Source organism: Pongo abelii, chromosome 11, assembly GCF_028885655.2.
Source record: "Pongo abelii isolate AG06213 chromosome 11, NHGRI_mPonAbe1-v2.0_pri, whole genome shotgun sequence".
Lineage (NCBI taxonomy): Eukaryota > Metazoa > Chordata > Mammalia > Primates > Hominidae > Pongo > Pongo abelii.
In genome coordinates this window covers 144,771,996-144,796,336 of record NC_071996.2, presented here as the reverse complement: position 1 = coordinate 144,796,336, position 24,341 = coordinate 144,771,996, and the positions used below count along the sequence as shown (strand labels likewise).

Here is a 24,341-nt window from a genome sequence, read left to right as displayed (position 1 = left end):
ACTCTTGTCCCCTGAGTCTTCTTCCTGGAGCTGGGCCACCCACAGAGGTGGATGCTGGGACATTGCCCAAGGCTGAGAGGGGTGGGAGAACACATCCACAGATGCGCAGCTGGTGCAGTGCAGCCTGTGGGGCCAGTATCCTGGGGCCAGAGCAAGGATGGCACAGTTGCCAGTGGCGTGGCTGAGCCCGGAGCCTGAGCCCCACAGTCCTCCCTCCCTCCCTCCCTGCTGGTGCCCGGCCCCTCATTGGGGTGTCTCACTTGCCCTGGGGTCGCTGTGCCTGAGCGGCTCTGGACACTGAATCCTCCCCACCCACAGAAGGGCTCTTTCCTGGGCCAGGCGGGCCCGGGAGGAGAGGGAAGGCAGAGCAGTGTGGGCGTGAGATGTCCTGGGGACCTTCCCTGATGACATGTGGGGTAGAAGTCGGGTCGGACGCAGCACAGACTCAGTGCTCTGTCCACGTGAAACACGTGAAATGTGAGCCAAATGACAAGCCTTTCTTTCAGAATCTCAAGATTCAGAGGTCTGTTGGAAGAGCCAGGGATGGTACCACCTTCCCTCTGAGCTTAAAGCTGAAATCCCAACCCAGCAGTGAGGAGGCGACCACCGGTGAGGCGGCCCCTGTGAGGGGCTACCGGGCATCCGTCTGGGTGTTCTGCACCATCAGCGGCCTCATCACCCTCCTGCCGGATGGGACCATCCACGGCATCAACCACAGCTTCGCGCTGACGCTGTTTGGTTACGGAAAGACCGAGCTCCTGGGCAAGGTGGGGCTGCCCTGGGCGCCTGGCTCCCATTCCCTGGGAGGAAGCTGCTGTGCTCTGCAGTGCGGGCTTGCATGTGGCACAGGCCTCGTGCCCAGCAAGCTCTCCAGCTCGCTCCTTTACCCAGGAGGGACCTCGGGTCCAGGGAGGGAGGTCCCTGCTCACGGCTGCCAAGTTCCTTCCTCTCCACCCTTCCCCAGCAACCACTGTCGGAGGGAGAGGACCGCTGTGCCTCGAATCCCTGAGAGATCTGGTCTGACTGATGGACCAGGGTTTACGACACAACTGCGGGGGTTCATTTCTCATCCTAGTAGAAATACTAAAAAGTAACTAAGCTGAATTGTAGTTAAGTTAAATTTAAGTTAGTTAAAAAGCAGTTAGCGTTCTTCCTGGATGAGGGGTTCCCACAGGAGCTGAGGGCGTTGTGACCTTGCAGGGATTTTGGGGGCACGGACACTTGTGCCCTCTGTGAGGTTAGAGCAGTTTCCGGCATTACAGCTATGGGCAGTGTCCCGGTGAGGGGGCCACACACAGGTTCAGAGGAAGCATCTGTCAGAGCAGCTCCTGGCCTGGGAGGAAGGCCCCACAGTCCTTCTGTCCTGGGTGCATGTCACTGTTGCGGCCACCAGTGAGCCGCAGGAAGCGAGGCTTGCAGACACAGGCTCCCAGATCCATCTAAACATGGGGCCAAAGGCCAGATGTGTGCTCCAAAGATGTGTCGATGTCGCTGTAACTTGCCGCAGAGTGTGTTTTTACCTTTTTCTTAAGAAAAGGGGAAAAATCATGAATCACATGTGGAGCATCCGAGGGGCTTCAGGTGCGTCGAAGGGCATTTGGCTGGAGGCCTTTCCTGACCTTGAGGGTGAACTCTCAGGGACTGGCTCTCCTTGTGTTCATTCCTCCCCCAGGGGGACGGTCCAGTGGGTCAGCGTGGATCCTCCAGGTTCTGAAATGTCCCTGCTTTGTTTTCTAGAATATCACTTTCCTGATTCCTGGTTTCTACAGCTACATGGACCTTGTGTATGACAGCTCATTACAGCTCCCAGACCTGGCCAGCTGCCTGGACGTCGGCGATGAGAGTGGGTGTGGGGAGAGAACCTTGGACCCTTGGCAGGGCCAGGACCCAGCTGAGGGGGCCCAGGGTAAGACACGTCCTCCTCCTCCTGAATGCGCCTGCAGCTGCTGATCCCCAGACAGCCCCGTGCCTCTGAGACAGGGCTGGGAAGAGCAGGAGCTACTGTCCCTCCAGAGGCTCGGGTGGTGGGGGGCAGAGTAGGTGGTGACTGTTTTCTGGTTTGATGTTCCTCTCTGTCTCGGGGCTGTGACATGTTATTCTTATAAACGTATGAGCATACAGAAGAAGAATAGAAATCCCCCAAGACTGCATCACCTGTGCCCATAATATCCGAGACACAGCATCCGAGACACAGCTAACTGACAGTCTTAATATCCGAGACACAGCTAACTGACAGTCTTGTCTTTTCTAAGTAAACTTATATAGCTTCATGTAGTTTAAGTGAATCCATGTAGCATATCGGATTACCGCTGACCCTTGAACAACTGGGTTTGACATTGGAGGGTCCACTTATACACGGATTCTTTTCAACCTCAGAAATCCAGTATTGGTGGGAGGTGCAGTTGGCGTATGTGGAGGGCTGACCTTCCATGCACCTGCGTTCCACGGGTGGGCTGTGGGACTTGAGGGTGCTCGGATTTTGGCATTCTGGGGGTCCTGGAACCCATCCTCTGAGTGTACTGAGGGTTGACTGCAATTCCTAAATTGAATGTTCTACCAGTATTTCCTGGTTTAATTATGTTTATCCCACATAGTTTTAATTTAACATTTTAAATTATTTCAACAAATACTCCGAGTCCCTTTCATATGCACAGTCTTAGGTGTGTGGCTTGTGAAGACAGGGTGAGCACACTGCCTCCTGTCCCGAGGGACCCACTCTGGCTGGGAGCAATGAGGGGCAGTGGAACCCGCTGATGTCCTGGCAGGGCCCACGCCTGAGCTCCTGGTAAGGAGTAGGCCCTTGGCTGCTTCCACAGTGCTCACTCTTTTGTTGACAAGCATGGGGTGGGGGTGCGCCCTGTCCCTGGCTCTGCCCTGGTGGGGACTCCGGGACTCTGCCTCCAGGAGCTCTGCCCACCTGGAGCGTGGGCTCACTGGGTGTGGTTCTGGAGTTCCTGGGGCAGGCTGGGGCCCAAGGGTCCAGGTGATGGTGTGGCAGGGGTGTCGGGTCGGGGGTCTCTGTTCTATGGAAGGACACAGTGGGCATGAGAGAGATGCCAGTGCTGGCAGAAAGCATAGCCACCTCGGGGCTCTGCATAGTGGTGGGGCCAGGCGGGTCAGCAGGTGCTGGCTTGCGAGGTTGTCCTGCATGCGGTCACTCGGGTATTGAATGAGTGCGAAAGTGGATTTAATACAGTCACTGAGGAAAACTACAGCTTCACGAGACTGACCGGCCTGGTGAGATAAACATTTACCGTCAGACACTCTAGCTTTCTGGGCTTCATGTGAGTTCTTTGGCACAGGCGCCTGGCCTCCTTCCCCACAGGGTCTTGCCTGGGGCGTTAGAAGCTGGATTGTAACATTTGTTTTAAAAGATACTTTGTTAGGCTGTTGGTTCTCCTTACAATCCCGGCTTTCCTTAGTATGTGGTTCCCTTCATCGTATCTGGATTTTTCTATCCCAGTCTGTCCTTTATACAAGCTTTTTCCTCTGGCACTGATTATATTCCCCTTCCCCTTTTTCCAGAATTCCAAATTCTGACGTGTGTGTGCATGCCTGTGTGTTTAGTACATGCTCTTTGTCGGATATTTGGTGGTCGGGAGAGGGGATCACAACATTTCTGTTACTCTCGCATCGTTTCCTTAGGATGAATTCTTAGAAGTGGAACTTCTGGATTCAGGGAATGAACGCTTTTGCTAGTTACTGTCAAAAATGCCTCTTGGAGAAGTTATGCCGAACCAGCCAACTGTCCTGGTCACAGAGCAGACTTCTCTCGGCTTGGGGCTAGAGTTCTTCCCAGGGTCGTCCTTTTTTTTTTTGGGACAGAGTTTTGCTCTTGTTGCTGAGGCCGGAGTGCAGTGGCACCATCTCGTCTCACTGCAACTTCTGCCTCCTGGGTTCAAGTGATTCTCCTGTCCCAGCCTTCCGAGTAGCTGGGATTACAAGGATGTACTACCATGCCCGGCTAATTTTGTGTTTTTAGTAGAGACGGGGTTTCTCCATGTTGGTCAGGCTGGTCTCGAACTCCTAACCTCAGGTGATCTGCCCGCCTCAGCCTCCCAAAGTGCTGGGATTACAGCTGTGAGCCACTGTGCCTGGCCTCCCAGGGTCCTTCCTAATGCAGGCTGCTTTCTCTCATGTAACCAAGAGACATACATTCATCCCCTACCACGTGCCAGGCTGCACTGCTTGCAAATGCCCCTGCGCTCACGGGGACTGGAGGGAGCCAGGTGACATGTGGAGCCCAGGAAGTGGCCAGAGCTCGGGAGGAAGGCAAAGAGGGGAAGAGGGCATGCAGTCTTAGGCTTGGGGGCCCAGGAGGCCTAGGGAAGCCTTGTAGATACCCAGGTACAGCATTTCTGGGATCAGGAGCCATGATCCCAAGGCCTCTAATACTTCAGATATGGCAGGGAGGCCAGGTGGAGAGACCTGGAGGACTGAGGCCACAGAGTTGGGGGGCCATGGCCGAGACTTCGGCTTCTACCCAGAGTCAGATGGGAGCTGTTGGAGGGTCGTCAGCAGATGAGGGCCGTGCTCTCACTTGGGTGTTAATAGGATCATGGTAGCTGGCTGCAGGTGTCCTAGGCCAAGCAGCAGGGAGACAGGAGGCAGAGAAGAGGGCGCTAGTTTGGACCTGGGACGCCTGGGGTGGTGAGAGGTGGTCGATGCTGGTCATGCTGTGAAGGAGCCTCAATGAGTTCCAGGCAAATGAGCAGATTGGTTTTAGGGAGTGCCTATGAAGAGCAAACACTCTTTTTTGGTGTTGCTGCCAGATCCAGGGATTAATGTCGTGCTTGCTGGTGGCCACATTGTGCCCCGAGATGAGACCCGGAAGCTGGTGGAAAGCCAAGACATCTTCACCGGGACTCAGACTGAACTGGGAGCTGGAGGCCAGCTCCTTTCCCGCCTCTCACCTCAGCCTGCTCCAGGGTAAGTCCCTTGGTGGGAGGTTGCAGGTTTACTAAAAGTCCAGGCAGATGGTAGGTGAATGAGGAACAAGTCAGAGAGAAATGTTCAGCCTATTATTCACAGTAATATTGAAAACTCACATGTGTTGAGCGCCTGCTCTGTTCCACACACAGTGACAGCTGGGTTTTCTGCGCTGCCTGGCTGAGTCCTTATCAGCCTGTATGGGAGGGCACCATGGTGTTGCTATCTCACTGTAGGGATAAGGAAACAGGCTGTGGAGAGTTCCAGAATGTTTAGGTAGATTTCAGAGAACTGATGGAAACATAATTTTATCATTTTCTTTCTTTTTTTTTTTTTTTTTGAGACAGAGTCTCACTCTGTCGCCCAGGCTGGAGTGCAGTGGCGCCATCTCAGCTCATTGCATTGCAAGCTCCGCCTCCCGGGTTCACACCATTCTCCTGCCTCAGCCTCCCGAGTAGCTGGGACTACAGGCGCCCACCACCACACCCGGTTAATTTTTTGTATTTTTTTTAGTTTCACCGTGTTGGCCAGGATGGTCTCGATTTCCTGACTTTGTGATCCACCCGCCTCGGCCTCCCAAAGTGCTGGGATTAATTTTATCATTTTCAAAGTCATATGAAGCTGTTCTCTTTGCACATTTTAAAATATTCTATTTAGAGTAAAGAAAGTTTATATTAGAGAATTAGGAACACTTGGAAAAGTAGAAATAAAAACTCGTTCTATTCTCATAGTCCTATTGTACGTAGCACGTGTGTGTGTATTTTTAACCCATTTTCTTCTTCAGAATCTTTTTTTTTTTTTTTTTGAGATGGAGTCTCACTCAGCTGCCCAGGCTAGAGTGCAGTGGCGTGATCTTGGTTCACTGTAACCTCTGTCCCCCGGTTCAAGTGATTCTCCTGCCTCAGCCTCCTGAGTAGCTGGGACTACAGGCACCTACCACCATGCCAGGCTAATTTTTGTATTTTTACTAGAGGGGGGGTTTCACCATGTTGGCCAGACTGGTCTCGATCCCTTGACCTCATGATCCACCCGCCTTGGCCTCCCAAAGTGCTGGGATTACAGGTGTGAGCCACCGCACCCGGCCCAGAATCTTTTTTTATGCACAGCATGCAGTAAAGGTGCCCAAACTGTAGGTGCCCACGTGGCCCAGGACCCTTTCTTGGCTGCCTGCAGACCCTGGGTCCCTTCCTGCACCGTGCCCTCTACACCCCGCTGCCCTGGGTCAGGGCAGAGGTTAGACTGCCTGCCGTTGAGCCTGACGCATGCATTTCCTTCTGTCTGCCTTCTGCTTATCGCTGTGTCTGTGGTATTTATCCACATAGTTTTGTTTTCTAGTCTTGAAATTATTTTAAAAATATGTAATAGATACACATAAAGTATGTATGTATGTTTAAAAATATGTAATGCATGGGCCAGGGGCAGTGGCTCACGCCTGTAATCCCAGCACTTTGGGAGGCCGAGGTGGGTGGATCATGAGGTCAGCAGATGGAGACCATCCTGGCTAACACGGTGCAACCCCGTCTCTACTAAAAATACAAAAAAATTAGCCAGGCATGGTGGCGGGTGCCTGTAGTCCCAGCTACTCGGGAGGCTGAGGCAGGAGAATGGTGTGAACCCGGGAGGCAGAGCTTGCAGTGAGCCGAGATCGCGCCACTGCACTACAGCCTGGGCGACAGAGTGAGACTCCGTCTCAAAAAAAAAAAGAGAAAAATATGTAATACATGAATATGTGTTTTTTTAATTATAGAAGAATAATGGTAAAAGCGATAGTTGCCCTGGCCGTCTTCCAGCCCCCTCCTCCGATCCTACTCTTTCTCCCAGGGGACCGCAGTCAGCAGTTAGAGCCTTCCAGGCCTTCTTTCTTGTGCATTCAACTACAGTTGTATATTATACTTTTATGTGTGCTCACGTGTAAGTGCTTCTGTTCCCTTAGCACGGCTGGGATTATGGCATGCACGGTGTCCTGATGTGTGCGTATGTGTACGTGCATATGTGTATGCACACAGTGTCCTAATGTGTGCGTATGTGTACGTGCGTATGTGTACGCGCACACAGTGTCCTAATGTGTGCGTATGTGTACGTGCGTATGTGTACGCGCACACAGTGTCCTAATATGTGCGTATGTGTATGTGCGTATGTGTATGTGCGTATGTGTACGCACACACATGTCCTGCAGATCTTCCTCTACAGGTCTCCTCAGAACTGAAGCCTCCTGGATGGCACCCTAGCTCATGGGCTACTTTCCCATTGGCTGATGTGCCGGTGCTTTCTCTTGTTTCCTTAGCCTCCCTGATTTTCCCTTTGCCACTGTGGGTCCACGTTGAGTGGCGTGAGAGGGTAGCTGTTGGCTCTATTTGCTCTACTTCCACTGTGAGTGGAACAGAGCAGGCGCTCACACATGTGAGTTTTCAATATTACTATGAATAATATTGCCGTGTGCACCTCTCCAGAGGTGCCACCAAGCTGAAATGGGGCGGCTGTCGTTGAGGGCCCAAGTCTGACCCGTGGGTGCTCAACAGCACTAGCGGCCGGGCCCCCTTGCCAGTGCTCCCTTTGTCTGGGACATCTTGGTGGACAGAGGCCACGTGGCCCGTTGGTCTCCTCAGGACCTTGGACACACTCATCTTCTAGGACTTGGTGGTACCAAGGGAGTTGCCCAAGATCAGCCAATTCCTAGTCTTTCTATTGGATTGGATGTTTCTGGATGTCACAGTTCTGAGAGTTTGATTAGCATCCACTGCACATCTAGTGCAGTTATGACTATAGAGATTTATCCATTCATTCCCCACTCAGTCATTCACTCACTCGTTCACTTATTCAACAAATAAGCATTACAGAAGACTTGGGGTGTGTCCCTAAGAATGTGGTCTGGTCAGGACAATAAGCTGAAACAGTAAGAGAGAACAGGGTTAGGAAGCATGAAGGAAGGAGGTGAGCTGTACGGAGTGCTTTTGTGTTTTAGGGACTCAGTTGGGTGCTTCCTCTTAAGTTGTCTCCTTTAGTTCTCCTGGTGATCCTGGGAGTGCAGTCTGATTTTTAGCAAATGGATGCTGAAGCTGAGTGAATTGTTACACTGGGCATCAGGTACTAGAAGAGACTCCAAGTGATGTGCTCAGACAGCAGGTGGGGGTCTTGGGTCTCCACGGGGGCCAGGCCCTGGTGCCTCCCCACTGGAGGACCTACGGTCCCTGGGGCTGCCCTGGGTTGAGGTCCCAGCAGCTCAAGGCCTGTGTGCACTCAGCAGATCACATCCTTCATGCCCTGACTGCACGCTGGCCAGAACCGAGTGGCGTGGCGATGCCTGGCTGCCAGGGCAGCTGGAGGATGTCCTCATGTTTCCTGAGTTGCTGTCATGCTGAAAGTCAGAGATCCACAGTTTCACAGTCTCTTAGCCAAAATTGTGAAATCCAAAAAGCCCCCAACACTGAAATATTTTTCTTAGAATTGATGCTAAAAGCATTGGACGGTCAAATTGGCCCTAAGCACGTGAGAAGCTGTTTGTGGTTTTCCCTTGACCTCTGCAGTTTGAGTGTTCAGAGGCCTCGCTGCAGACACAGGGCAGTGGATGCCCATGAGGCCCTCTCCCCGGCCTGCTGGGGTCTCCCTAGCAAGTGGCCGTATGACTTTTCTGAAATCCCCAAACACATCTGGCCCAAGGGTTTTGATGGAAGGGCCGTGGACCCAGGTGACTGTGGAGAGAACGAGTACTGAGGCTGCAGCAGCCCGCTAAGGCCCCAAGAGCACGAGTGAAGATGCAGCGCTGCCCAGGGGCCTCAGCTGTGTGTCCGGACTGTGCCCCAGAAGTTGCCCAGACTCTTTGGCAAGGGGGCTTTGTGAGACCCTCGTGGTGTGCATTCGTCTCCTGTCTTACCCGGTCCTGCAGGAGGATGTGCGGTTTCCTAGCATTTGCATGGGGTTTGTCTCAAGCATGGGATGGATAGAGAGGGAGAGGGAGGTACAGGGGAGAGAGAGATGGGAGACGTGGAAGGAGAGAGGCAGGCAGATGCAGACCCTCAGCCTACCCCCCTCAGTTCCCCTCAGAAAACTGCTTTTCCTCAGAACTTGGCTCACAATCCCTTTCTCTGTGGAACCCACCCCTGGGTCTTATCCTTCCTCTTCCCGTCTTTTTTTTTTTTTGAGATGGTCTTGGCCATTGCCCAGGCTGGAGTGCAGTGGTGCGATCACAGCTCACTGCAGCCTAGACTCCTGTGCTCAGGTGAGGTTCCCGCTTCAGCCTCCCAAGTAGCTGGGATTACAGGTGTGTGTCACCACGCTGGCTAATTTTTAAATGTTTTGTAGAGACGAGGTCTCACTATGTTGCCCAGGCTGGTCTCGAACTCCTGGGCTCAGCCTCCCACAGTGCTGGGATTACAGGTGTGAGCCACTGTGCCCGATCCTGTCCTCTTTCTGAGCCTGTCCTCTTTCTGAGCCTCTGGTATACCTTTACTAGGTTGCTGATGTTAACCTGTGTGTCTGTCCCCAAGTGAGGTGGTGCGGTCACATTCTGTTCATCTGGTGCCCAGGGTCAGTCTGTCGTGTGGAGGCCACAGTGGCTGGGCCGACAGGAGGCCTGGGTCCCTCGGCTCTGTGGTCATCCTGTCTGGACTGTAGCCTCCTCATGGATCACCATGTGCTGAATGCTGGAGGACATTGTGTGCCACCTCTTAGGAGCCGCCCTCACCAGCCTCCTCTCTTTTTCAGCCTGTGTCCCCTTCTTTTTTTGTTTCTGTTTGAGATGGAGTCTCACTCTGTCACCCATTTCACCAGTGAGCTGGTACAATCTCAGCTCACTGCAACCTCTGCCTCCCAGGCTCAAACGATTCTCCTGCCTCAGCCTCCAAGTAGCTGGTATTACAGATGCCTGCCACCTCACCGGGCTAATTTTTGTATTTTTAGTAGAGACAGGGCTTTGCCATGTTGGCCAGGCTGGTCTCAAACTCCTGACCTCAAGTGATCTGCCTGCCTCGGCCTCCCAAAGTGCTGGGATTACAGGTGTGAGCCACCACGCCCGGCCTTCTGGCCCCTGTCCCCTTCTGCGTGGGCCCAATCTGAGAGCCATTTCCCAAATCTGAGAGCCATTTCCCTAGTCGGCTGTGAAATCAGATGGTGTTTGTTGTCAATCAGTTGTTTTTTTTACTGTTGTAGAGTTTACCAAGGACTCTCCAATCCCTCTCTCCTTTCCTCTCACACCTCCTCAAGGCAGCAGCATGGACTTCCCCTTGCAGGTGGGGCTGAGGCTAAGCTGCACGGCTGACGGGGGGTTTGGAGGCCCTGAGATGAAGCGAGAGCGCTGACCAAAGCATTGGCAAGTGCTCCTGTACTTTACTGTTGGGCTTTTGGTAGCATTCTCTGCGAAATCATTTCTAAATGTGGACTTAATTTGGAGAAATTTGAGACTAAGTGCTTTATTTTTTAACTTGGTCACAAAATTTGGTTTTTTTTCTTGTTATAAATTGGTGGCATTAAATGCTTTGTACTTAGTTCTGATGGAGAATCGGTGCAATCTCTCCTTTTGACTCATCTGTGGCCCTACATGATGGTCACCCATGTCATTATCCCCAGGGTGGACAGTGTCCCAGAAGGAAGCCTGCCAGTGCACAGTGAACAGGTGCTGCCCGAGGACCAGCAAGTCACTGCCTTGGGGAGAGAGGAACCTGTGGCAATAGAGAGCCCTGGACAGGATCTTCTGGGAGAAAGCAGGTCTGAACCAGTGGATGTGAAGCCATTTACTTCCTGCGAAGATTCTGAAGCTCCAGTCCCAGCTGAGGATGGGGGCAGTGACGCTGGCATGTGTGGCCTGTGTCAGAAGGCCCAGCTAGAGCGGATGGGAGTCAGTGGTCCCAGCGGTTCAGACCTTTGGGCTGGGGCTGCCGTGGCTGAGCCCCAGGCCAAGGGTCAGCTGGCGGGGGGCAGCCTCCTGATGCACTGCCCTTGCTATGGGAGTGAATGGGGCTTGTGGTGGCAAAGGCAGGACTTGGCCCCCAGCCCCTCTGGGATGGCAGCCCTCTCGTTTGGGACACCTACTCTAGATGAGCCATGGCTGGGAATGAAAAACGACCGAGAAGAGCTGCAGACCTGCTTGATTAAGGAGCAGCTATCCCAGTTGAGCCTTGTGGGAGCCCTGGATGTCCCCCACACCGAACTCATTCCGACAGAGCGCCCAGCTGTCACCGCTCCTGTGTCGTCCTGCGATCTGGGAGGCAGAGACCTGTATGGTGGCTGCACGGGCAGCTCCTCAGCCTGCTATGCCTTGGCCACGGACCTCCCCGGGGGCCTGAAAGCAGTGGAGGCCCAGGAGGTTGATGTGAATTCGTTTTCCTGGAACCTCAAGGAACTCTTTTTCAGTGACCAGAAAGACCAAACATCATCAGATTGTTCCTGTGCTACGTCTGAACTCAGAGGGACACCCTCTTCCTTGGCAGTGGGCTCCGATCCAGATGTAGGCAGTCTCCAGGAAGAGGGGTCATGTGTCCTGGATGACAGGGAGCTGTTACTACTGACCGGCACCTGTGTTGACCTTGGCCAAGGCCGACGGTTCCGGGATAGCTGTCTGGGACATGATCCAACAGAACCGCTTGAGGTTTGTTTGGTGTCCTCTGAGCATTATGCAGCAAGCGACAGAGAAAGCCCAGGATGCATTCCTTCCACGTTGGATGCTGGCCCTGAGGACACGTGCCCATCAGCAGAGGAGCCAAGGCTGAACGTCCAGGTCACCTCCACACCCGTGATCGTGATGCCCGGGGCTGCTGGCCTGCAGCGGGAGATCCAGGAGGGTGCCTACTCCGGGAGCTGCTACCATCGAGACGGCTTACGGCTGAGTGTGTCCCGGGCCCCATGGGAAGAAGCGTGGTGCCCCCAGAGTACAGTGCAGTGGGGGTGCAGGGTCTTCCTTGTTCTGGGGTCTGATGGGGTTCCACCCTGGAATAGTTTCAGCAGAAATCATGTTTTAAAGGAGAATGCATATCATCCACCTCTTGAAAATTAAGATTACAAATGTGTATGCCTGTGGAGGGTGGCGCCCAAGGTCCCAGGCCACCTGCCCCATGCCCATCAGTTCCAGCCGTGCCTCCCGCCTCAGGCCATACACTTCAGAGAGCCGCTCCTCGCAGCAGCTTGGGGAGATTCCGTCGGGAGCAGGAGAGGTGCAGGGGCGTCATGCTGGAGTCTGTCTCTCCACCTCCCACCGGCCCCCACCTCAGTGGTTACACGGAGAGGCCAAGAGAGATGTGAGCGTGGCAAGATGCTCACGTGTTCGTCTTCCACGCTTTTGGTGTTTAGGCTGCCCTGATCTCTGAAAAACCTGCCCTGATCTCTGAAAAACCTGCCCTGATCTCTGAGAAACCTGCCCTTCTGTGAGGGTCATGTGATCAGGCCCCTCTGCTTGCCCCTTTGAGGTTGATTCTGTTTTACTTTCTTTTTTATTTTCATTTTTTTTTTTTTTCTTTTTTTTTGAGATGGAGTCTCGCTCTGTCGCCCAGGCTGGAGTGCAGTGGCGCCATCTCGGCTTACTGCAAGCTCTGCCTTCCGGGTTCACGCCATTCTCCTGCCTCAGCCTCCCTAGTAGCTGGGACTACAGGCGCCCACCACCACGCCCGGCTAATTTTTTCTATTTTTAGTAGAGACGGGATTTCACTGTGCTAGCCAGGATGGTCTCGTTCTCCTGACCTTGTGATCCGCCCGCCTCGGCCTCCCAAAATGCTGGGATTACAGGTGTGAGCCACTGTGCCGAGCCTATTTTTTTTATTTTTTGAGACAGAGTCTTACTCTGTCCACCCTCGCTGGAGTGCAATGGCATGGTCTCGGCTCACTGCAACCTCCGCCTCCCGGGTTCAAGCGATTCTCCTGCCTCAGCCTCCTGAGTAGCTGGGACTACAGGCGTGTGCCACCACACCCAGCTAATTTTTTTGTATTTTTAGTAGAGATAGGGTTTCAGTATGATGGCCAGGCTGGTCTCAAACTCCTGACCTTGTGATCCACCTGCCTCAGCCTCCCAAAGTGCTGGGATTACAGGTGTGAGCCACTGAGCCCGGCTAATTTTTTGTATTTTTAGTAGAGACAGGGTTTCACCGTGTTAGCCAGGATGGTCTCGATCTCCTGACCTTGTGATCCGCCCGCCTCGGCCTCCCAAAGTGCTGAGATTACAGGCGTGAGCCACCACACCTGGCCGTATTTTCCTCATTTCTTAATAGGCCCACATTATTTTAGCCAGTTGTTTCCATATTGCTGATTTTGTAGTGTTGATAGCTAGGGTTCTTTTCTTACACTTAGAAGAATTTTGTAAATAATACGTGTTATTTGTAGAAACATTAGAAATATAAACAAGAAGAAAATAAAATGGGCTGTAAACCCCCACCACCAAAGAAAGCTAACCATAGTTATGTTGGTGTATAGCTAGGAGGCTGTGGAAAAATGCATACATGCTTTCTCTGTATAAGTGGGTATGGAGTTTAATATGGCTATTAGTGACTAGAGTAAGTACATGTGTACATGGTTTTAATGTAAGCCATTCACATTCTTGTCACCGGAAGCCCGAAGACCCACTGTGTGTAGGGGCACGTTGAGTGCAGGTTCTCCCGGCTATTCTGAGTTGGGGGTTGTCTGAACCCTCAACTACAGGCCTCTCTGGAGGGCTTCCTTGGCCTCTGGCTGCCCTGAGTGAGGAGTTGTGGTTGTTGCAGGCCTGCAGGCTATGCCCCAGGGGTATTTCCCTGGCCGGCCCTGACAGCTTTCATCCAGGCTTCGGTGCTGCCTGCCTCTGCCTGGGCTGCTCTCAGGTCCGTGTTCTAGAGATTGAACTTTCTAACTTAAAGCTGTTGGAGATTGGACTGTTGCATTCTAGGACTGGACTTTTCTAACCTAAAGCTGCTGTCTAGCCAGGTCAGCACAGGCCTGTGCATTCTTACCTTCTCACCCTTCAGGTATACAGTTTGAGGTGAGGCGGGTGGAGCTCCAGGGCCCCACACCTCTGTTCTGCTGCTGGCTGGTGAAAGACCTCCTCCACAGCCAACGCGACTCAGCCGCCAGGACCCGCCTGTTCCTTGCCAGCCTGCCCAGCTCCACCCACTCCACCGCTGCTGAGCTCACCGGACCCAACCTGGTGGAAGTGGGTATTTGCAGTCAATGCCTGCCCTGGACTTAACGTACTGTGTGGCAAATATCCTAGTTGGCATCTCTCTCTGTTTCCTCGGGGACGGGAATACGGTCTGTTTGTAACTTTTTTTTATCTGGAACGGAGTCTCGCTCTTGTTCCCCAGGCTGGAGTGCAATGGTGCGTTCTCAGCTCACTGCAACCTCCGCTTCCTGGGTTCAAGTGATTCGCCCACCTCAGCCTCCTGAGTAGTGGGGATTACAGGCACGTGCCACCATGCCCGGCTAATTTTGTATTTTTAGTAGAGACTGGGTTTCTCCATGTTGGCAAGGCTGGTCTTGAACCTCCTGACCTCAGGTGATCCACCCACCTTGGCCTCCCAAAGTGCTGGGATTATAGGCGTGAGCCATTGTGCCTGGCCCTCTTTGTAACTTTTCACACTGTCTTCTAATATCCAGTGTGACTATAAAGCCACTTTAAATCTGCATAGGCCCATGTATATGGTGGGGTGTAAACACGTTTCGACATGTGTGCCAGTTGAGATCAGTGTGCTGAGGCTGCTTGGGGTGCCCTGTGGAGATAGGCTTTCAGACCTGTCTGAGAGCATGGGAGGAGAGGGGACTGGAGTACAGGGCACACCTGCCTCAGGCGGCTGCTGAAGACGCAGGGGGACCACTGTGGGTGCTGCACCTCTGCCAGGTGCAGGTGCGTGTGACCCCACAGACCTTCCTCTGCATTGCAGGTGCTCAGAGCCAGACCCTGGTTTGAGGAGCCCCCCAAGGCTGTGGAACTGGAGGGGTCGGCGGCTTGTGAGGGCGAGTACTCCCAAAAGTACAGTACCCTGAGCCCGCTGGGCAGTGGGGCCTTCGGCTTTGTGTGGACTGCTGTGGACAAGGAAAAAAACAAGGAGGTACCCTGGCTGTGGGAGGGGAGTGGCGCCGGGCACCACTTCAAATGGCCCTTGACTTTTGGTCCCAGTTCTCTAAACCTGGGGTTTTTGGAGGAGTCCTCTACGTATGGCACCAAGCACACAACCTGGCACGTGGGTGGTTTCCGGATTCAAGGAGGCTCTCCCAGCAGCACACATGTCGCCATCCAGGGTTGCTGATCCTGTCCAGTTGATTCAGACCTCTAACAGGCCAGGCTCAGGGCTTCGCCTCCTGCCCTTGTGTTGAGATCCCACATCTGGACCTGTGTTCCCTCCTTTCTGGGCCTGGGGCTTGCACCATTCTCCTACTCCCCACTGAGATGCTGATATCTCGCGGGCACTGCACATGCATGCTTAAAACCAAATTTAGGACCTCCTCCACCCAGCTGGAAAAAAAAACCCAAGAAAGAGGCAAGCAAGCTAACCAACAGAAGCTCTTGGTCTTCCCAGGTCCCTGGAATGACTGCTCTGTTTATAGCTTACAGCTGGAGCAGGGATTGGTGTGTGCTAGGCATCCCTCTAGGTGCACTGAATACTGCCAGCTGCTTGTCCCCCCACCCGCTTCCTTCCCAGTTATCATGGCCATTCTTACATATTCTCCTTCCAAATAAGCTTTAGAACTTACTGTCCCTCCCTCTCAAGTCCTGATGGGATTTGTAGCTGCTGAACATGTTGTGATGTGGGGAAATTGACATCAGGATGATGCCCACTTTTCTGTTCAGAAGCAGCATCTGCTGCTTGCTGTGAATCCTGTTAGATTGTCCAGGTGTGTTCATGCCTGGCTTGGCGGGTTCCTGGGAGGGTCATGGAATACTGCCTGCAGGATCCTTTGCTCCCTGCATTTTCTAGTCACTTGTGGCTGGAATACACCAAAGAAAGATCCGAGCTTGGATTGATCCATCATGTGTGTATATCCAAGTCTTCCTAGTACTAATGCTTTTTCAGTGGATCCTTTGGATTTTCTAGATCAACAATCACTCCTCTGCAGTAATGACAGTGTTGTCTCTCCCCTCTGTGATTTGCCTGTCATCATCCTTTTATCCTTCCCTGTCTATCCTTAGCTAGGACCTGTGGAGTGTGCTGCATAGCAGGTGTGCCGCTGCTTCTCCTGGGCTCTGCTGCTGCTCCAAGGTGGCCGTGGCTCCTTTCAGTGCTTGATGAGCACCTTTTATTGGAGGATCTTTTCATTTTACTTTCAACCTGCTAAAATTTTTTAAGAATGAGTGTTGAGTTCGATCAAATTCTATCAAAAAATGTCTTTTCAGCATCTATTGAGATACTCATATCCTTGTTGCTTTATTAATAAAACAAATAACATAGTCACAGAATCTGTCTTTGATTACATTATAACAGTCTCTTAATGCATTGCTGAATTTGATTTTTGATTTGCTATTTCTCTTTTTTTTTTTTTTTTTGAGACGGAGTCTTGCTTTGTCACCAGGCTGGAGTTTAGTGGCACCATCTCAGCTCACTGCAACCTCCGCCTCCCGGGTTCAAGCGATTCCCCTGCCTCAGCCTCCCAAGTAGCTGGTATTACAGGCATGCGCCACCGTGCCCATCTAATTTTTTGTATTTCAGTAGAGACGGGGTTTCACCATGTTGGCCAAGAAGGTCTCGTTCTCCTGACCTTGTGATCCGCCCACCTCGGCCACCCAAAGTGCTGGGATTACAGGCATGAACCACTGTGCCTAGCCTGATTTGCTATTTCTGTTTGGGATTTTTTTTTTGTTTATATTCATACCTGAGTTTTGTTTCATTTCATTTTGTTTCTTTTCGTTTCTTTTCTTTTTTCTTTTTTTTCCTCTTTTTCATTTTTCTTCCTCCCTCCCTCCTTCCTTCCTTCCTTCCTTCCCTCCCTCCTTCCTTCCCTCCTTCCTTTTTTTTTTTTTTATGTCAGAGTTATGAGGCTGGCCAAGTGGCAGTTGGATGGTGTGTCAATACCTGGAAGATGATGTTCCCTTGGCTGTCCTAATTCTTGTTTCACTCTCTTTTTTTTGCTACACTTGCCAAATAATTGTCTGTTTTACTCATCAAGTATTTTTTTGTTTTCTTTTAATTTCTTATACTTTCTATGAGTTAATTTTGCTATTTTTCTTTAATTTTTTTTTTTTTTTTTGAGACAGAGCCTCGCTCTGTCACCCAGGCTGGGGTGCAGTAGCGAGACACGGCTCAGTGCAAGCTCCGTCTCCCGGGTTCATGCCATTCTCCTGCCTCAGCCTCCCTAGTAGCTGGGACTACAGGCACCCGCCACCACACCCGGCTAATTTTTTGTATTTTTAGTAGAGACGGGATTTCACTGTGTTAGCCAGGATGGTCTCAATCTCCTGACCTTGTGATCCGCCTTCCTCGGCCTCCCAAAGTGCTGGGATTACAGGTGTGAGCCACCGCACCCAGCCTAATTTTGCTAGTTTTCTAGATTATCGTATTGAATGTGTATTTTCAATGCTGTTAATAATAACAGTGTTTACAGTATTAAGCTTTCAGAATACACTTTGGCCATATCCTAGAGGTTTTACTCTACAGTGCTCTTGTTGTCATGTGTTTCTAAACAGTTTGAATTTTTTTTTTTTTTTTTTAGACAGGGTCTCACTCTTTCATCCAGGCTGAAGTGCCGTGGTACGATCTCAGCTCACTGCAACCTCTGCTGCCTGGGCTCAAGTGATCCTTCCACCTCAGCTTCCTGAGTAGCTGGGACTACAGGCATGCACCATCACATCTGGCTAATTTTTTTGTACTTCCTTTTTTTTGGGGGTAGAGACAGAGTTTTGCCATGTTATTCAGGCTGGTCTCAAACTCTTGGGCTTAAGCGACCTACCTGCCTTGGCCTCTCAAAGTTCTGGGATTACAGATGTGAGCCACCATGCCCAGCCAACGGTTTGATTTTTAAGTTTCTATTTTCATCTGTAATTTATCTGAGCAGATCTTCTCATTCTTGGTTTTCATCAGGAACCTGATGGGCTCTAGGGATTTCTTTAAACCTTTATACCTTAAGGCAGAAGAAAGAAGCCCCACCATCTTTCTCTTGCTGTAAAAAGAAACCACATGAGTAGTTTTTGCCTTTTAAAAAACAGATGTCAATTTAAATGTTATTATAAGGCCAACAAATTATTGAGTAAAGGAACCAATCAGAAAATAGACTCTTAAGGGTCGTTATGGTTCACAGAACAGAGTGCAGTTCCCACGTCTTAAGAATCTCCTTTGTACCAAGAACGCTCCCAGGCCTGGTTACCTGGTGACAGAGAGCAGAGATGGCCATACATCCCCTGCTGTCACTGTGCTGGGCAGGATGGGAGAAGCCAGAGTTGTTGGGAGGTTGATCCTGTACAGTTTATTAGAACTAGCTTTATGGGTGGGATGCAGTGGCTCACTCTTGTAATCCTAGCACTTCAGGAGGCCGAGGCCAGAGGATTGCTTGACCCAGCCTGGGAAACATAGTAAGACCTCGTCTCTACAAAAAGTTAAAAAATTAGGCTGATGCGGAAGAATCACTTCAGCCCAGGAGGTCGAGGCTGCAGTGAGCCAAGATCATGCTACGCACTTCAGCCTGGGCAACAGAGCAAGACCGTCTCCAAGAAAACAGCCAAGAACAACAACAAAAAACTAGCTTTATGGTGAATAAAAATGGCTTTCTTTTTTCTTCCCAGCTGTAGAGGAAAAGAGAATTTCTAAAAATCTTTCTGAGTTTTTTTCCCCAACGTTTAGGATGACCTGCTATTTCAGGGGTAAGCATTAGTATCCCAGTAGTTATCATTAAGAGAAAGAGAGCAGGCCTGAAACATATACAGCATATGACATGGGGGAGAAAATGGCAGAAGAGCACTTGAATATGTGGAATATGAGATACCTATTGCTTTCCAGCTATATGCCCTGAGAGTTATTTAGGCAAATACTTAAATACAGGATGCACAAATCATGAGTGTACATCGTTAGGGACTTTCAACAACTGGACACACATACCACCAGCACCCAGATCAAGATGCAGAATTTCCCCAGCATCTCAGGAGCCCTTCTGGGCACAGACCGCAGGGTACCCAGTCTCTTGGCTTTTAACATAATCAGGCTTGCCTGTTTCTGGACATTCTATTTATGTAAAGCTCTAATGATGTGAGTTCTAATGATGTTGAGTATCTTTTTGTGTGCTTGTTCGCTATCTGCATATTTTCTTTGATGAAATCTTTTCAAACCTTTGCCAGCTTTTAAAAATTAGGTTTTTGAGGCCAGGTGCAGTGGTTCATGCCTGTAATCCCAGCACTTTGGGAGGCCGAGGCGGGAGGATCATGCGCTCAGGAGTTCGAGACCAGCCTGGCCAACATAGTGAAACCCTGTCTCTACTAAAGATACAAAAAATTAGCTGGGCGTGGGTCGCACACCTGTAATTCCAGCTACTCAGGAGGCTGAGGCAGAAGAATCACTTGAACCTGGGAGGTGGGGGTTACGGTAAGTCAAGATTGCGTCATTGCACTTCAGCCTGGGCAACAGAGTGAGACTATGTCTCAAAAAAAAAAAAAAAAAAAAAAAAAAAATTTGGGGTTTTTAAACAATATTGAATTTTAAGAGTTCTTTATAATTTCTAGTTACCATTCCTTTATCTGATAAGGGAATTTCACCCAGCCTGTGGTTTGTCTTTTCCTTCTCTTAGCAATGCCTTTTGGAGAGCAGAGGTTTTTAATTTCGATGAAGTCCAGTTTATCAATTTTTCTCTTACGGATAGTGCTTTTGGTATCCTATATAACCCAAGGTCACGAAGATTTTCTGTTTCCTCCCACAAGTTTTATAGCCCTCGGTTGTACACTGAGGTCTGTGAGGCAGTGGGAGTTGGTTTGGTGTGTGGTGCAGGCCACAGCTGAGGCTTACCTTATACATGTGGATTTCTACTAGTGTGGCACCAGTTGTGGAAAAGAATCCTTTCTCCACTAGATGATCTTGGTAGCCTTGGCAGAAATCAATTGACCATTTCTGTGTGGGTCTGTTCAGTCCACTGGTCTACGTGTCGATGCACTTGCCAATGACTGCAGCTTCATAGGGAATCTTGAAACTGTCCGTTTTCAAGTCCGCTTTGAATATCCTAGGTCCTTTGCTTGTTCATGTAAATTTTACAATCAGCTTGTTGATTTAATTAATTAATTAGTTTTGGGGAAGACAGGGCCTTGCCCTGTCACCCAGGCTGGAGTGCAGTGGCACGATCATGGCTCACTGCAACCTCCACCACCTGGGCTCAAGCGATCCTCCCTTCTCCAGCCTCCCAAGTAGCTGGCACCACAGGTCTACACCACCACGCCAGCCAATTTCTTAATTTTTGTAGAGACGAGGTCTTGCTGTGTTGCTTAGGCTGGTCTTGAACTCCTGGCCTCAAATGATCCTTTCACCTTTGTCTTTCAAAGTGATGGGATTACAGGTGTCAACCATGGTTGATTTTATTAATAATGCCTGCTGGGATTTTATTTGGATTTGTATTGTCCATAGAGCTCTTTGGGAAGAAGTCACACATTGATTGAGTCTTCTGTGCTATTTACTTAGGTCTTGTTTGAATTCTCTCATCAATGTGCTGCAGTTTTCAGCATATGAATCCAACATATTTTGTTAGGTTTATCCCTAAGTATGTCATGTTTTGGATGCTGTTATAAGTAGTATTGATTTTTAGTTTTAATTTCCAGTTCGTCATTGCGAATATATAAAAATATGATCTATTTTTCTGTGTTGACTTTGTGTCCTGAAAACTTGCCAGACTTTTTTGGTAGATTCTTTGGGATTTTCTATATAGACAGTTGTATCATTTATCACCTCCTTTCTAATCTCTATGCCATTGATTGATTGGTTGATTGATTGATTGCCTTATTGCACTGGACAAGACTTCCAGTAAAATATGAGCTAGGAGTGGTGAGAATGGACAACCTAGCTTTGTTCCCAATCTTAGAAAGAAAGCCTTTAGCCTTTCACTATTAATGATGAGGTTAACAGTGGGTTTTCTGTAGATGCCTTTCATCAGCTGAGGAAGCTCTCTTCCATTCCTTGTTTGCTGAGAGTATTTATTAGGAATGGATGTTGGCTTTTGTCAAGTGCTTTTTTCTGTATGTGTTGAGATGATGTATTTTTTATTTATGTGGACATGATACATTATAATGATTGAGTGATGAATGTTGACTCAACCTTGCATTCTTGGGATTGCTCGTAATGTGTTAACTGCCCTTTTTATATGTTGCTGTCTTCAGTTTGCTAATATCTTGTTAAGCATTTTTGCATCTACATTTATGAGGAATATTGGTGTATAGTTTTTTAGTAATGTCTTTGTCTAATTTTAGTATAAGCATAATGCTGCCCTCATAAAAATGAATTTGGAGCCAGGAGTGGTGGCTCATGCCTATAATCTCAATACTTTGGGAGGCTGAAGCAGGAGAATCACTTGAGCCCTGGAGTTCAAGACTAGCCTGTGCAATGGAGTGAGACCTCATCTCTACAGAATAATTTAAAAGTCAGCTGGGTGTGGTGGCGCGTGCCTGTAGTCCCAGCTACTTGAGAGGCTGAGGAAGGAAGATCGCTTGAGTCGTAGAGGTCAAGGCTGCAGTGAGCTGTGATCACGCTACTGCACTCCAGCCTGGGCAACACAGCAAGACCCTGTCTTAAAAAAAGATTTGGAAGTAGTCCTTCCTCTTCTGTTTTGTGAAGAGTTTGTATAGAATTGGTATTATTTTTTCCTTAAATGTTTTGTAGAAATTGGTTGGCAAAATCCTCTGGGACTGGAGTGTTCTTTGAGGGAAGAATTTTAACTGCAAATTAAACTTTTAAAATATAAATGGGATTATTTTTCTATTTCTTTTGAAGCTTCGGTGGGTTGGATCTTTCAAGAAGTTTGTCCATTTCACCTAAGTTATCAAATTTATTGGCATAATAGTCTCTTAAAAACTTTTAATGTCTGTAGGGGCTATAATTTTATCACCATTTTCATTCTTGGTAGTGGTAATTTGTGTCTTTTCTCTTTTTTTAACTGATCAGTCTGGTTAGAGGCTTATCAGTTTTATTAATCTTTACAAATAACCAGCTTTGGGCTTCGTTAATTTTTCTTATTTATAATCAATTTTCAATCTTGTGATTTTTCTCTTATTATAAAAATTTTTTTTCATTATTTTTTCTTACTTTGGATTTAATTTTCTTCTTCTATTTTCCTAAGGTGGAATCTTAGGTAATTTATTTGAGCTCTGCTTTTTTCTAATATAATCATTTAGTGTTCTAAATTTTTCTCCAACCCCAGCTTTATCTGTGTATCACAGATTTTCATATGTTGTGCTTTCACATTCATTCATTTACAAATATTTTGTTACTTTGTGTTATTTAGAAGTGTGTTGTTTAATTGCCAAATATTTGGTGATTTTTCAGATATCTTTCTGTTTTTAATTTCTTTATAGAGAACATACTTGGTATAATTTCAGTTTCTTTAAATTTGTTGATGCTTGTATTATGTTTTGAAGTCTCTACCTATACTTGTGGATTTGCTTATTTCCCTTTGTAATCCTCCCAGATTTTACTTCATTTACTTGTGGATTTGCTTATTTCCCTTTGTAATCCTCCCAGATTTTACTTCATTTACTTGTGGATTTGCTTATTTCCCTTTGTAATACTCCCAGATTTTACTTCATATATTTGGAAGCTCTGTTGTTATAGGAATACCCATTTAGTATCATAGCATCTTCTTGATGAACTAATTTCTTATTTGATATGCCTTGTTCTGAAGTCTACTTTGATATTAGTATGACTACTCCAGCTTTCATTTGATTTGTGTTCACATAGTAAACTTTTCTCATTCTTTTACTTTTAGTCATTTATGTCTACATTTAAAATGATCTTCTGTAGGCAAGATACACTTGGGTCTTGCTTTTGAAATTCAGTCTGAAAGTCTCTATCTTTAATTGAGGTGTTCAGACCGTTGATGTTTAATGAAATTATTGATATGGCTGGATTTAAATCTACAATCTAAATCTAGATGTTTTCTATTGTTTCTGGGTATTTCTGTGCTCTGTTCTTTTCCCCTCTATTTTTCCTGCTTTCTGTTGAGTATATTTTATTATGTCATGTTTTTGTTGTTTGTTTTTAATATTTCATCATGATTTTTGACATCTGTGTTGAGATATAATTCACATACCATATAATTCACCCATTTAGAGTGAACAGTTCAGTAGATTTCAGTATATACAGAATTGTGCAACCATTACCACAAACGAAGAACATTTCGTGACCTCAGAAAGAAACCTCATACCCATCAGTAGTCAGTCACATAAGCCCCATCCTGCTTGAATTTCCTCCATCCCATCCTGGGAAACCACTAATCTACTTTCTGTCTCAATAGATTTGCCTATTCTGGACACTTCATATAAACGGAATCATGCACAGTGTGCTCCTTTGTGACTGGATTCTTTCATCTAACATAATGTTTTCAAGGTTCATCCATATTGCAGAGTGTATAAGTACTTCATTCTTTTTTATGATTGAGTAATACTCCATTATATGAACAGACACCATATTTTGTTTATCTGTTTATCAGCTGATGGACATTTGTGTTGTTTCCATTTTTTGGCCATTAGGAATAATGCTTCTATGAACAATTGTATATAAGATTTGTGTGAACATATGTTTTCAGTTCTTTTGGGCATATACCTAGGAGTGCAATTCGTGGGTCATGTCGTAACTCTGAGTCTAATGTTTTGAGGAACTGCTAAACAGTTTTCTAAAAAGGTTGTACTGTTTTTACATTCCCATCAGCAGTGTACAAGGGTTCCTAGTCTACATATCCTTGCCAACACTTATTATTGTCTTTTCCTTTCTAGCCATTCTAGGGGGTGTGAAGGGGTAGCTCACTGTGGTTATGATTTGTATTTCCTTGATGACTAACGATGTCAAGTGTCTTTTCATGATCTTATTGGCTGTTTATAAATCTTCTTTGGAGAAAAGTCTATTCTGATCCTTTGCCCATTTTTTTCTTTCTTTCTTTTTTTTTTTTGAGACAGAGTCTTGCTCTGTCACTCAGGCTGGAGTGCAGTGGCGCGATCTCGGCTCCCTGCAATCTCCGCCTCCTGGGTTCAAGTGATTCTCCTGCCTCAGCCTCCCGAGTAGCTGGGATCACAGGTGCACACCACCAGGCCCAGATGATTTTTATATTTTTAGTAGAGATGGGGTTTTGCCATGTTGGCCAAGCTCGTCTCGAACTCCTGACCTCATGGTCCACCTGCCTTAGCCTCCCAAAGTGCTGGGATTACAGGTGTGAGCCACTGTGCCTGGCCCTGCCCCTTTGCCTACTTTTAAATTGGGTTGTCTTTTTATTATTAAATTATATGAGTTCTGTATTCTAGATACAATTTCTTGATCAGATATATGATTTGCAAATATTTTCTCCCATTAAATGTGTTA

The 24,341-nt window shown here is 48.4% G+C and overlaps 1 protein-coding gene across 6 annotated transcripts in view; it reads left to right on the top strand.

Moving 5' to 3' along the window:
* PASK (PAS domain containing serine/threonine kinase) overlaps positions 1-24,341 on the top strand; it is a 48,695-nt gene that overhangs the window by 12,361 nt on the left and 11,993 nt on the right. For all 6 annotated transcript variants that reach the window (XM_063713203.1, XM_054550135.2, XM_002813083.4 and 3 more), the window contains exons 7-12: positions 507-767; positions 1,738-1,906; positions 4,773-4,929; positions 10,492-11,747; positions 13,848-14,032; positions 14,760-14,927. In XM_063713203.1, the coding sequence (XP_063569273.1) occupies positions 507-767; positions 1,738-1,906; positions 4,773-4,929; positions 10,492-11,747; positions 13,848-14,032; positions 14,760-14,927 (2,196 nt within the window). The remainder of the gene's footprint in view (positions 1-506; positions 768-1,737; positions 1,907-4,772; positions 4,930-10,491; positions 11,748-13,847; positions 14,033-14,759; positions 14,928-24,341) is intronic.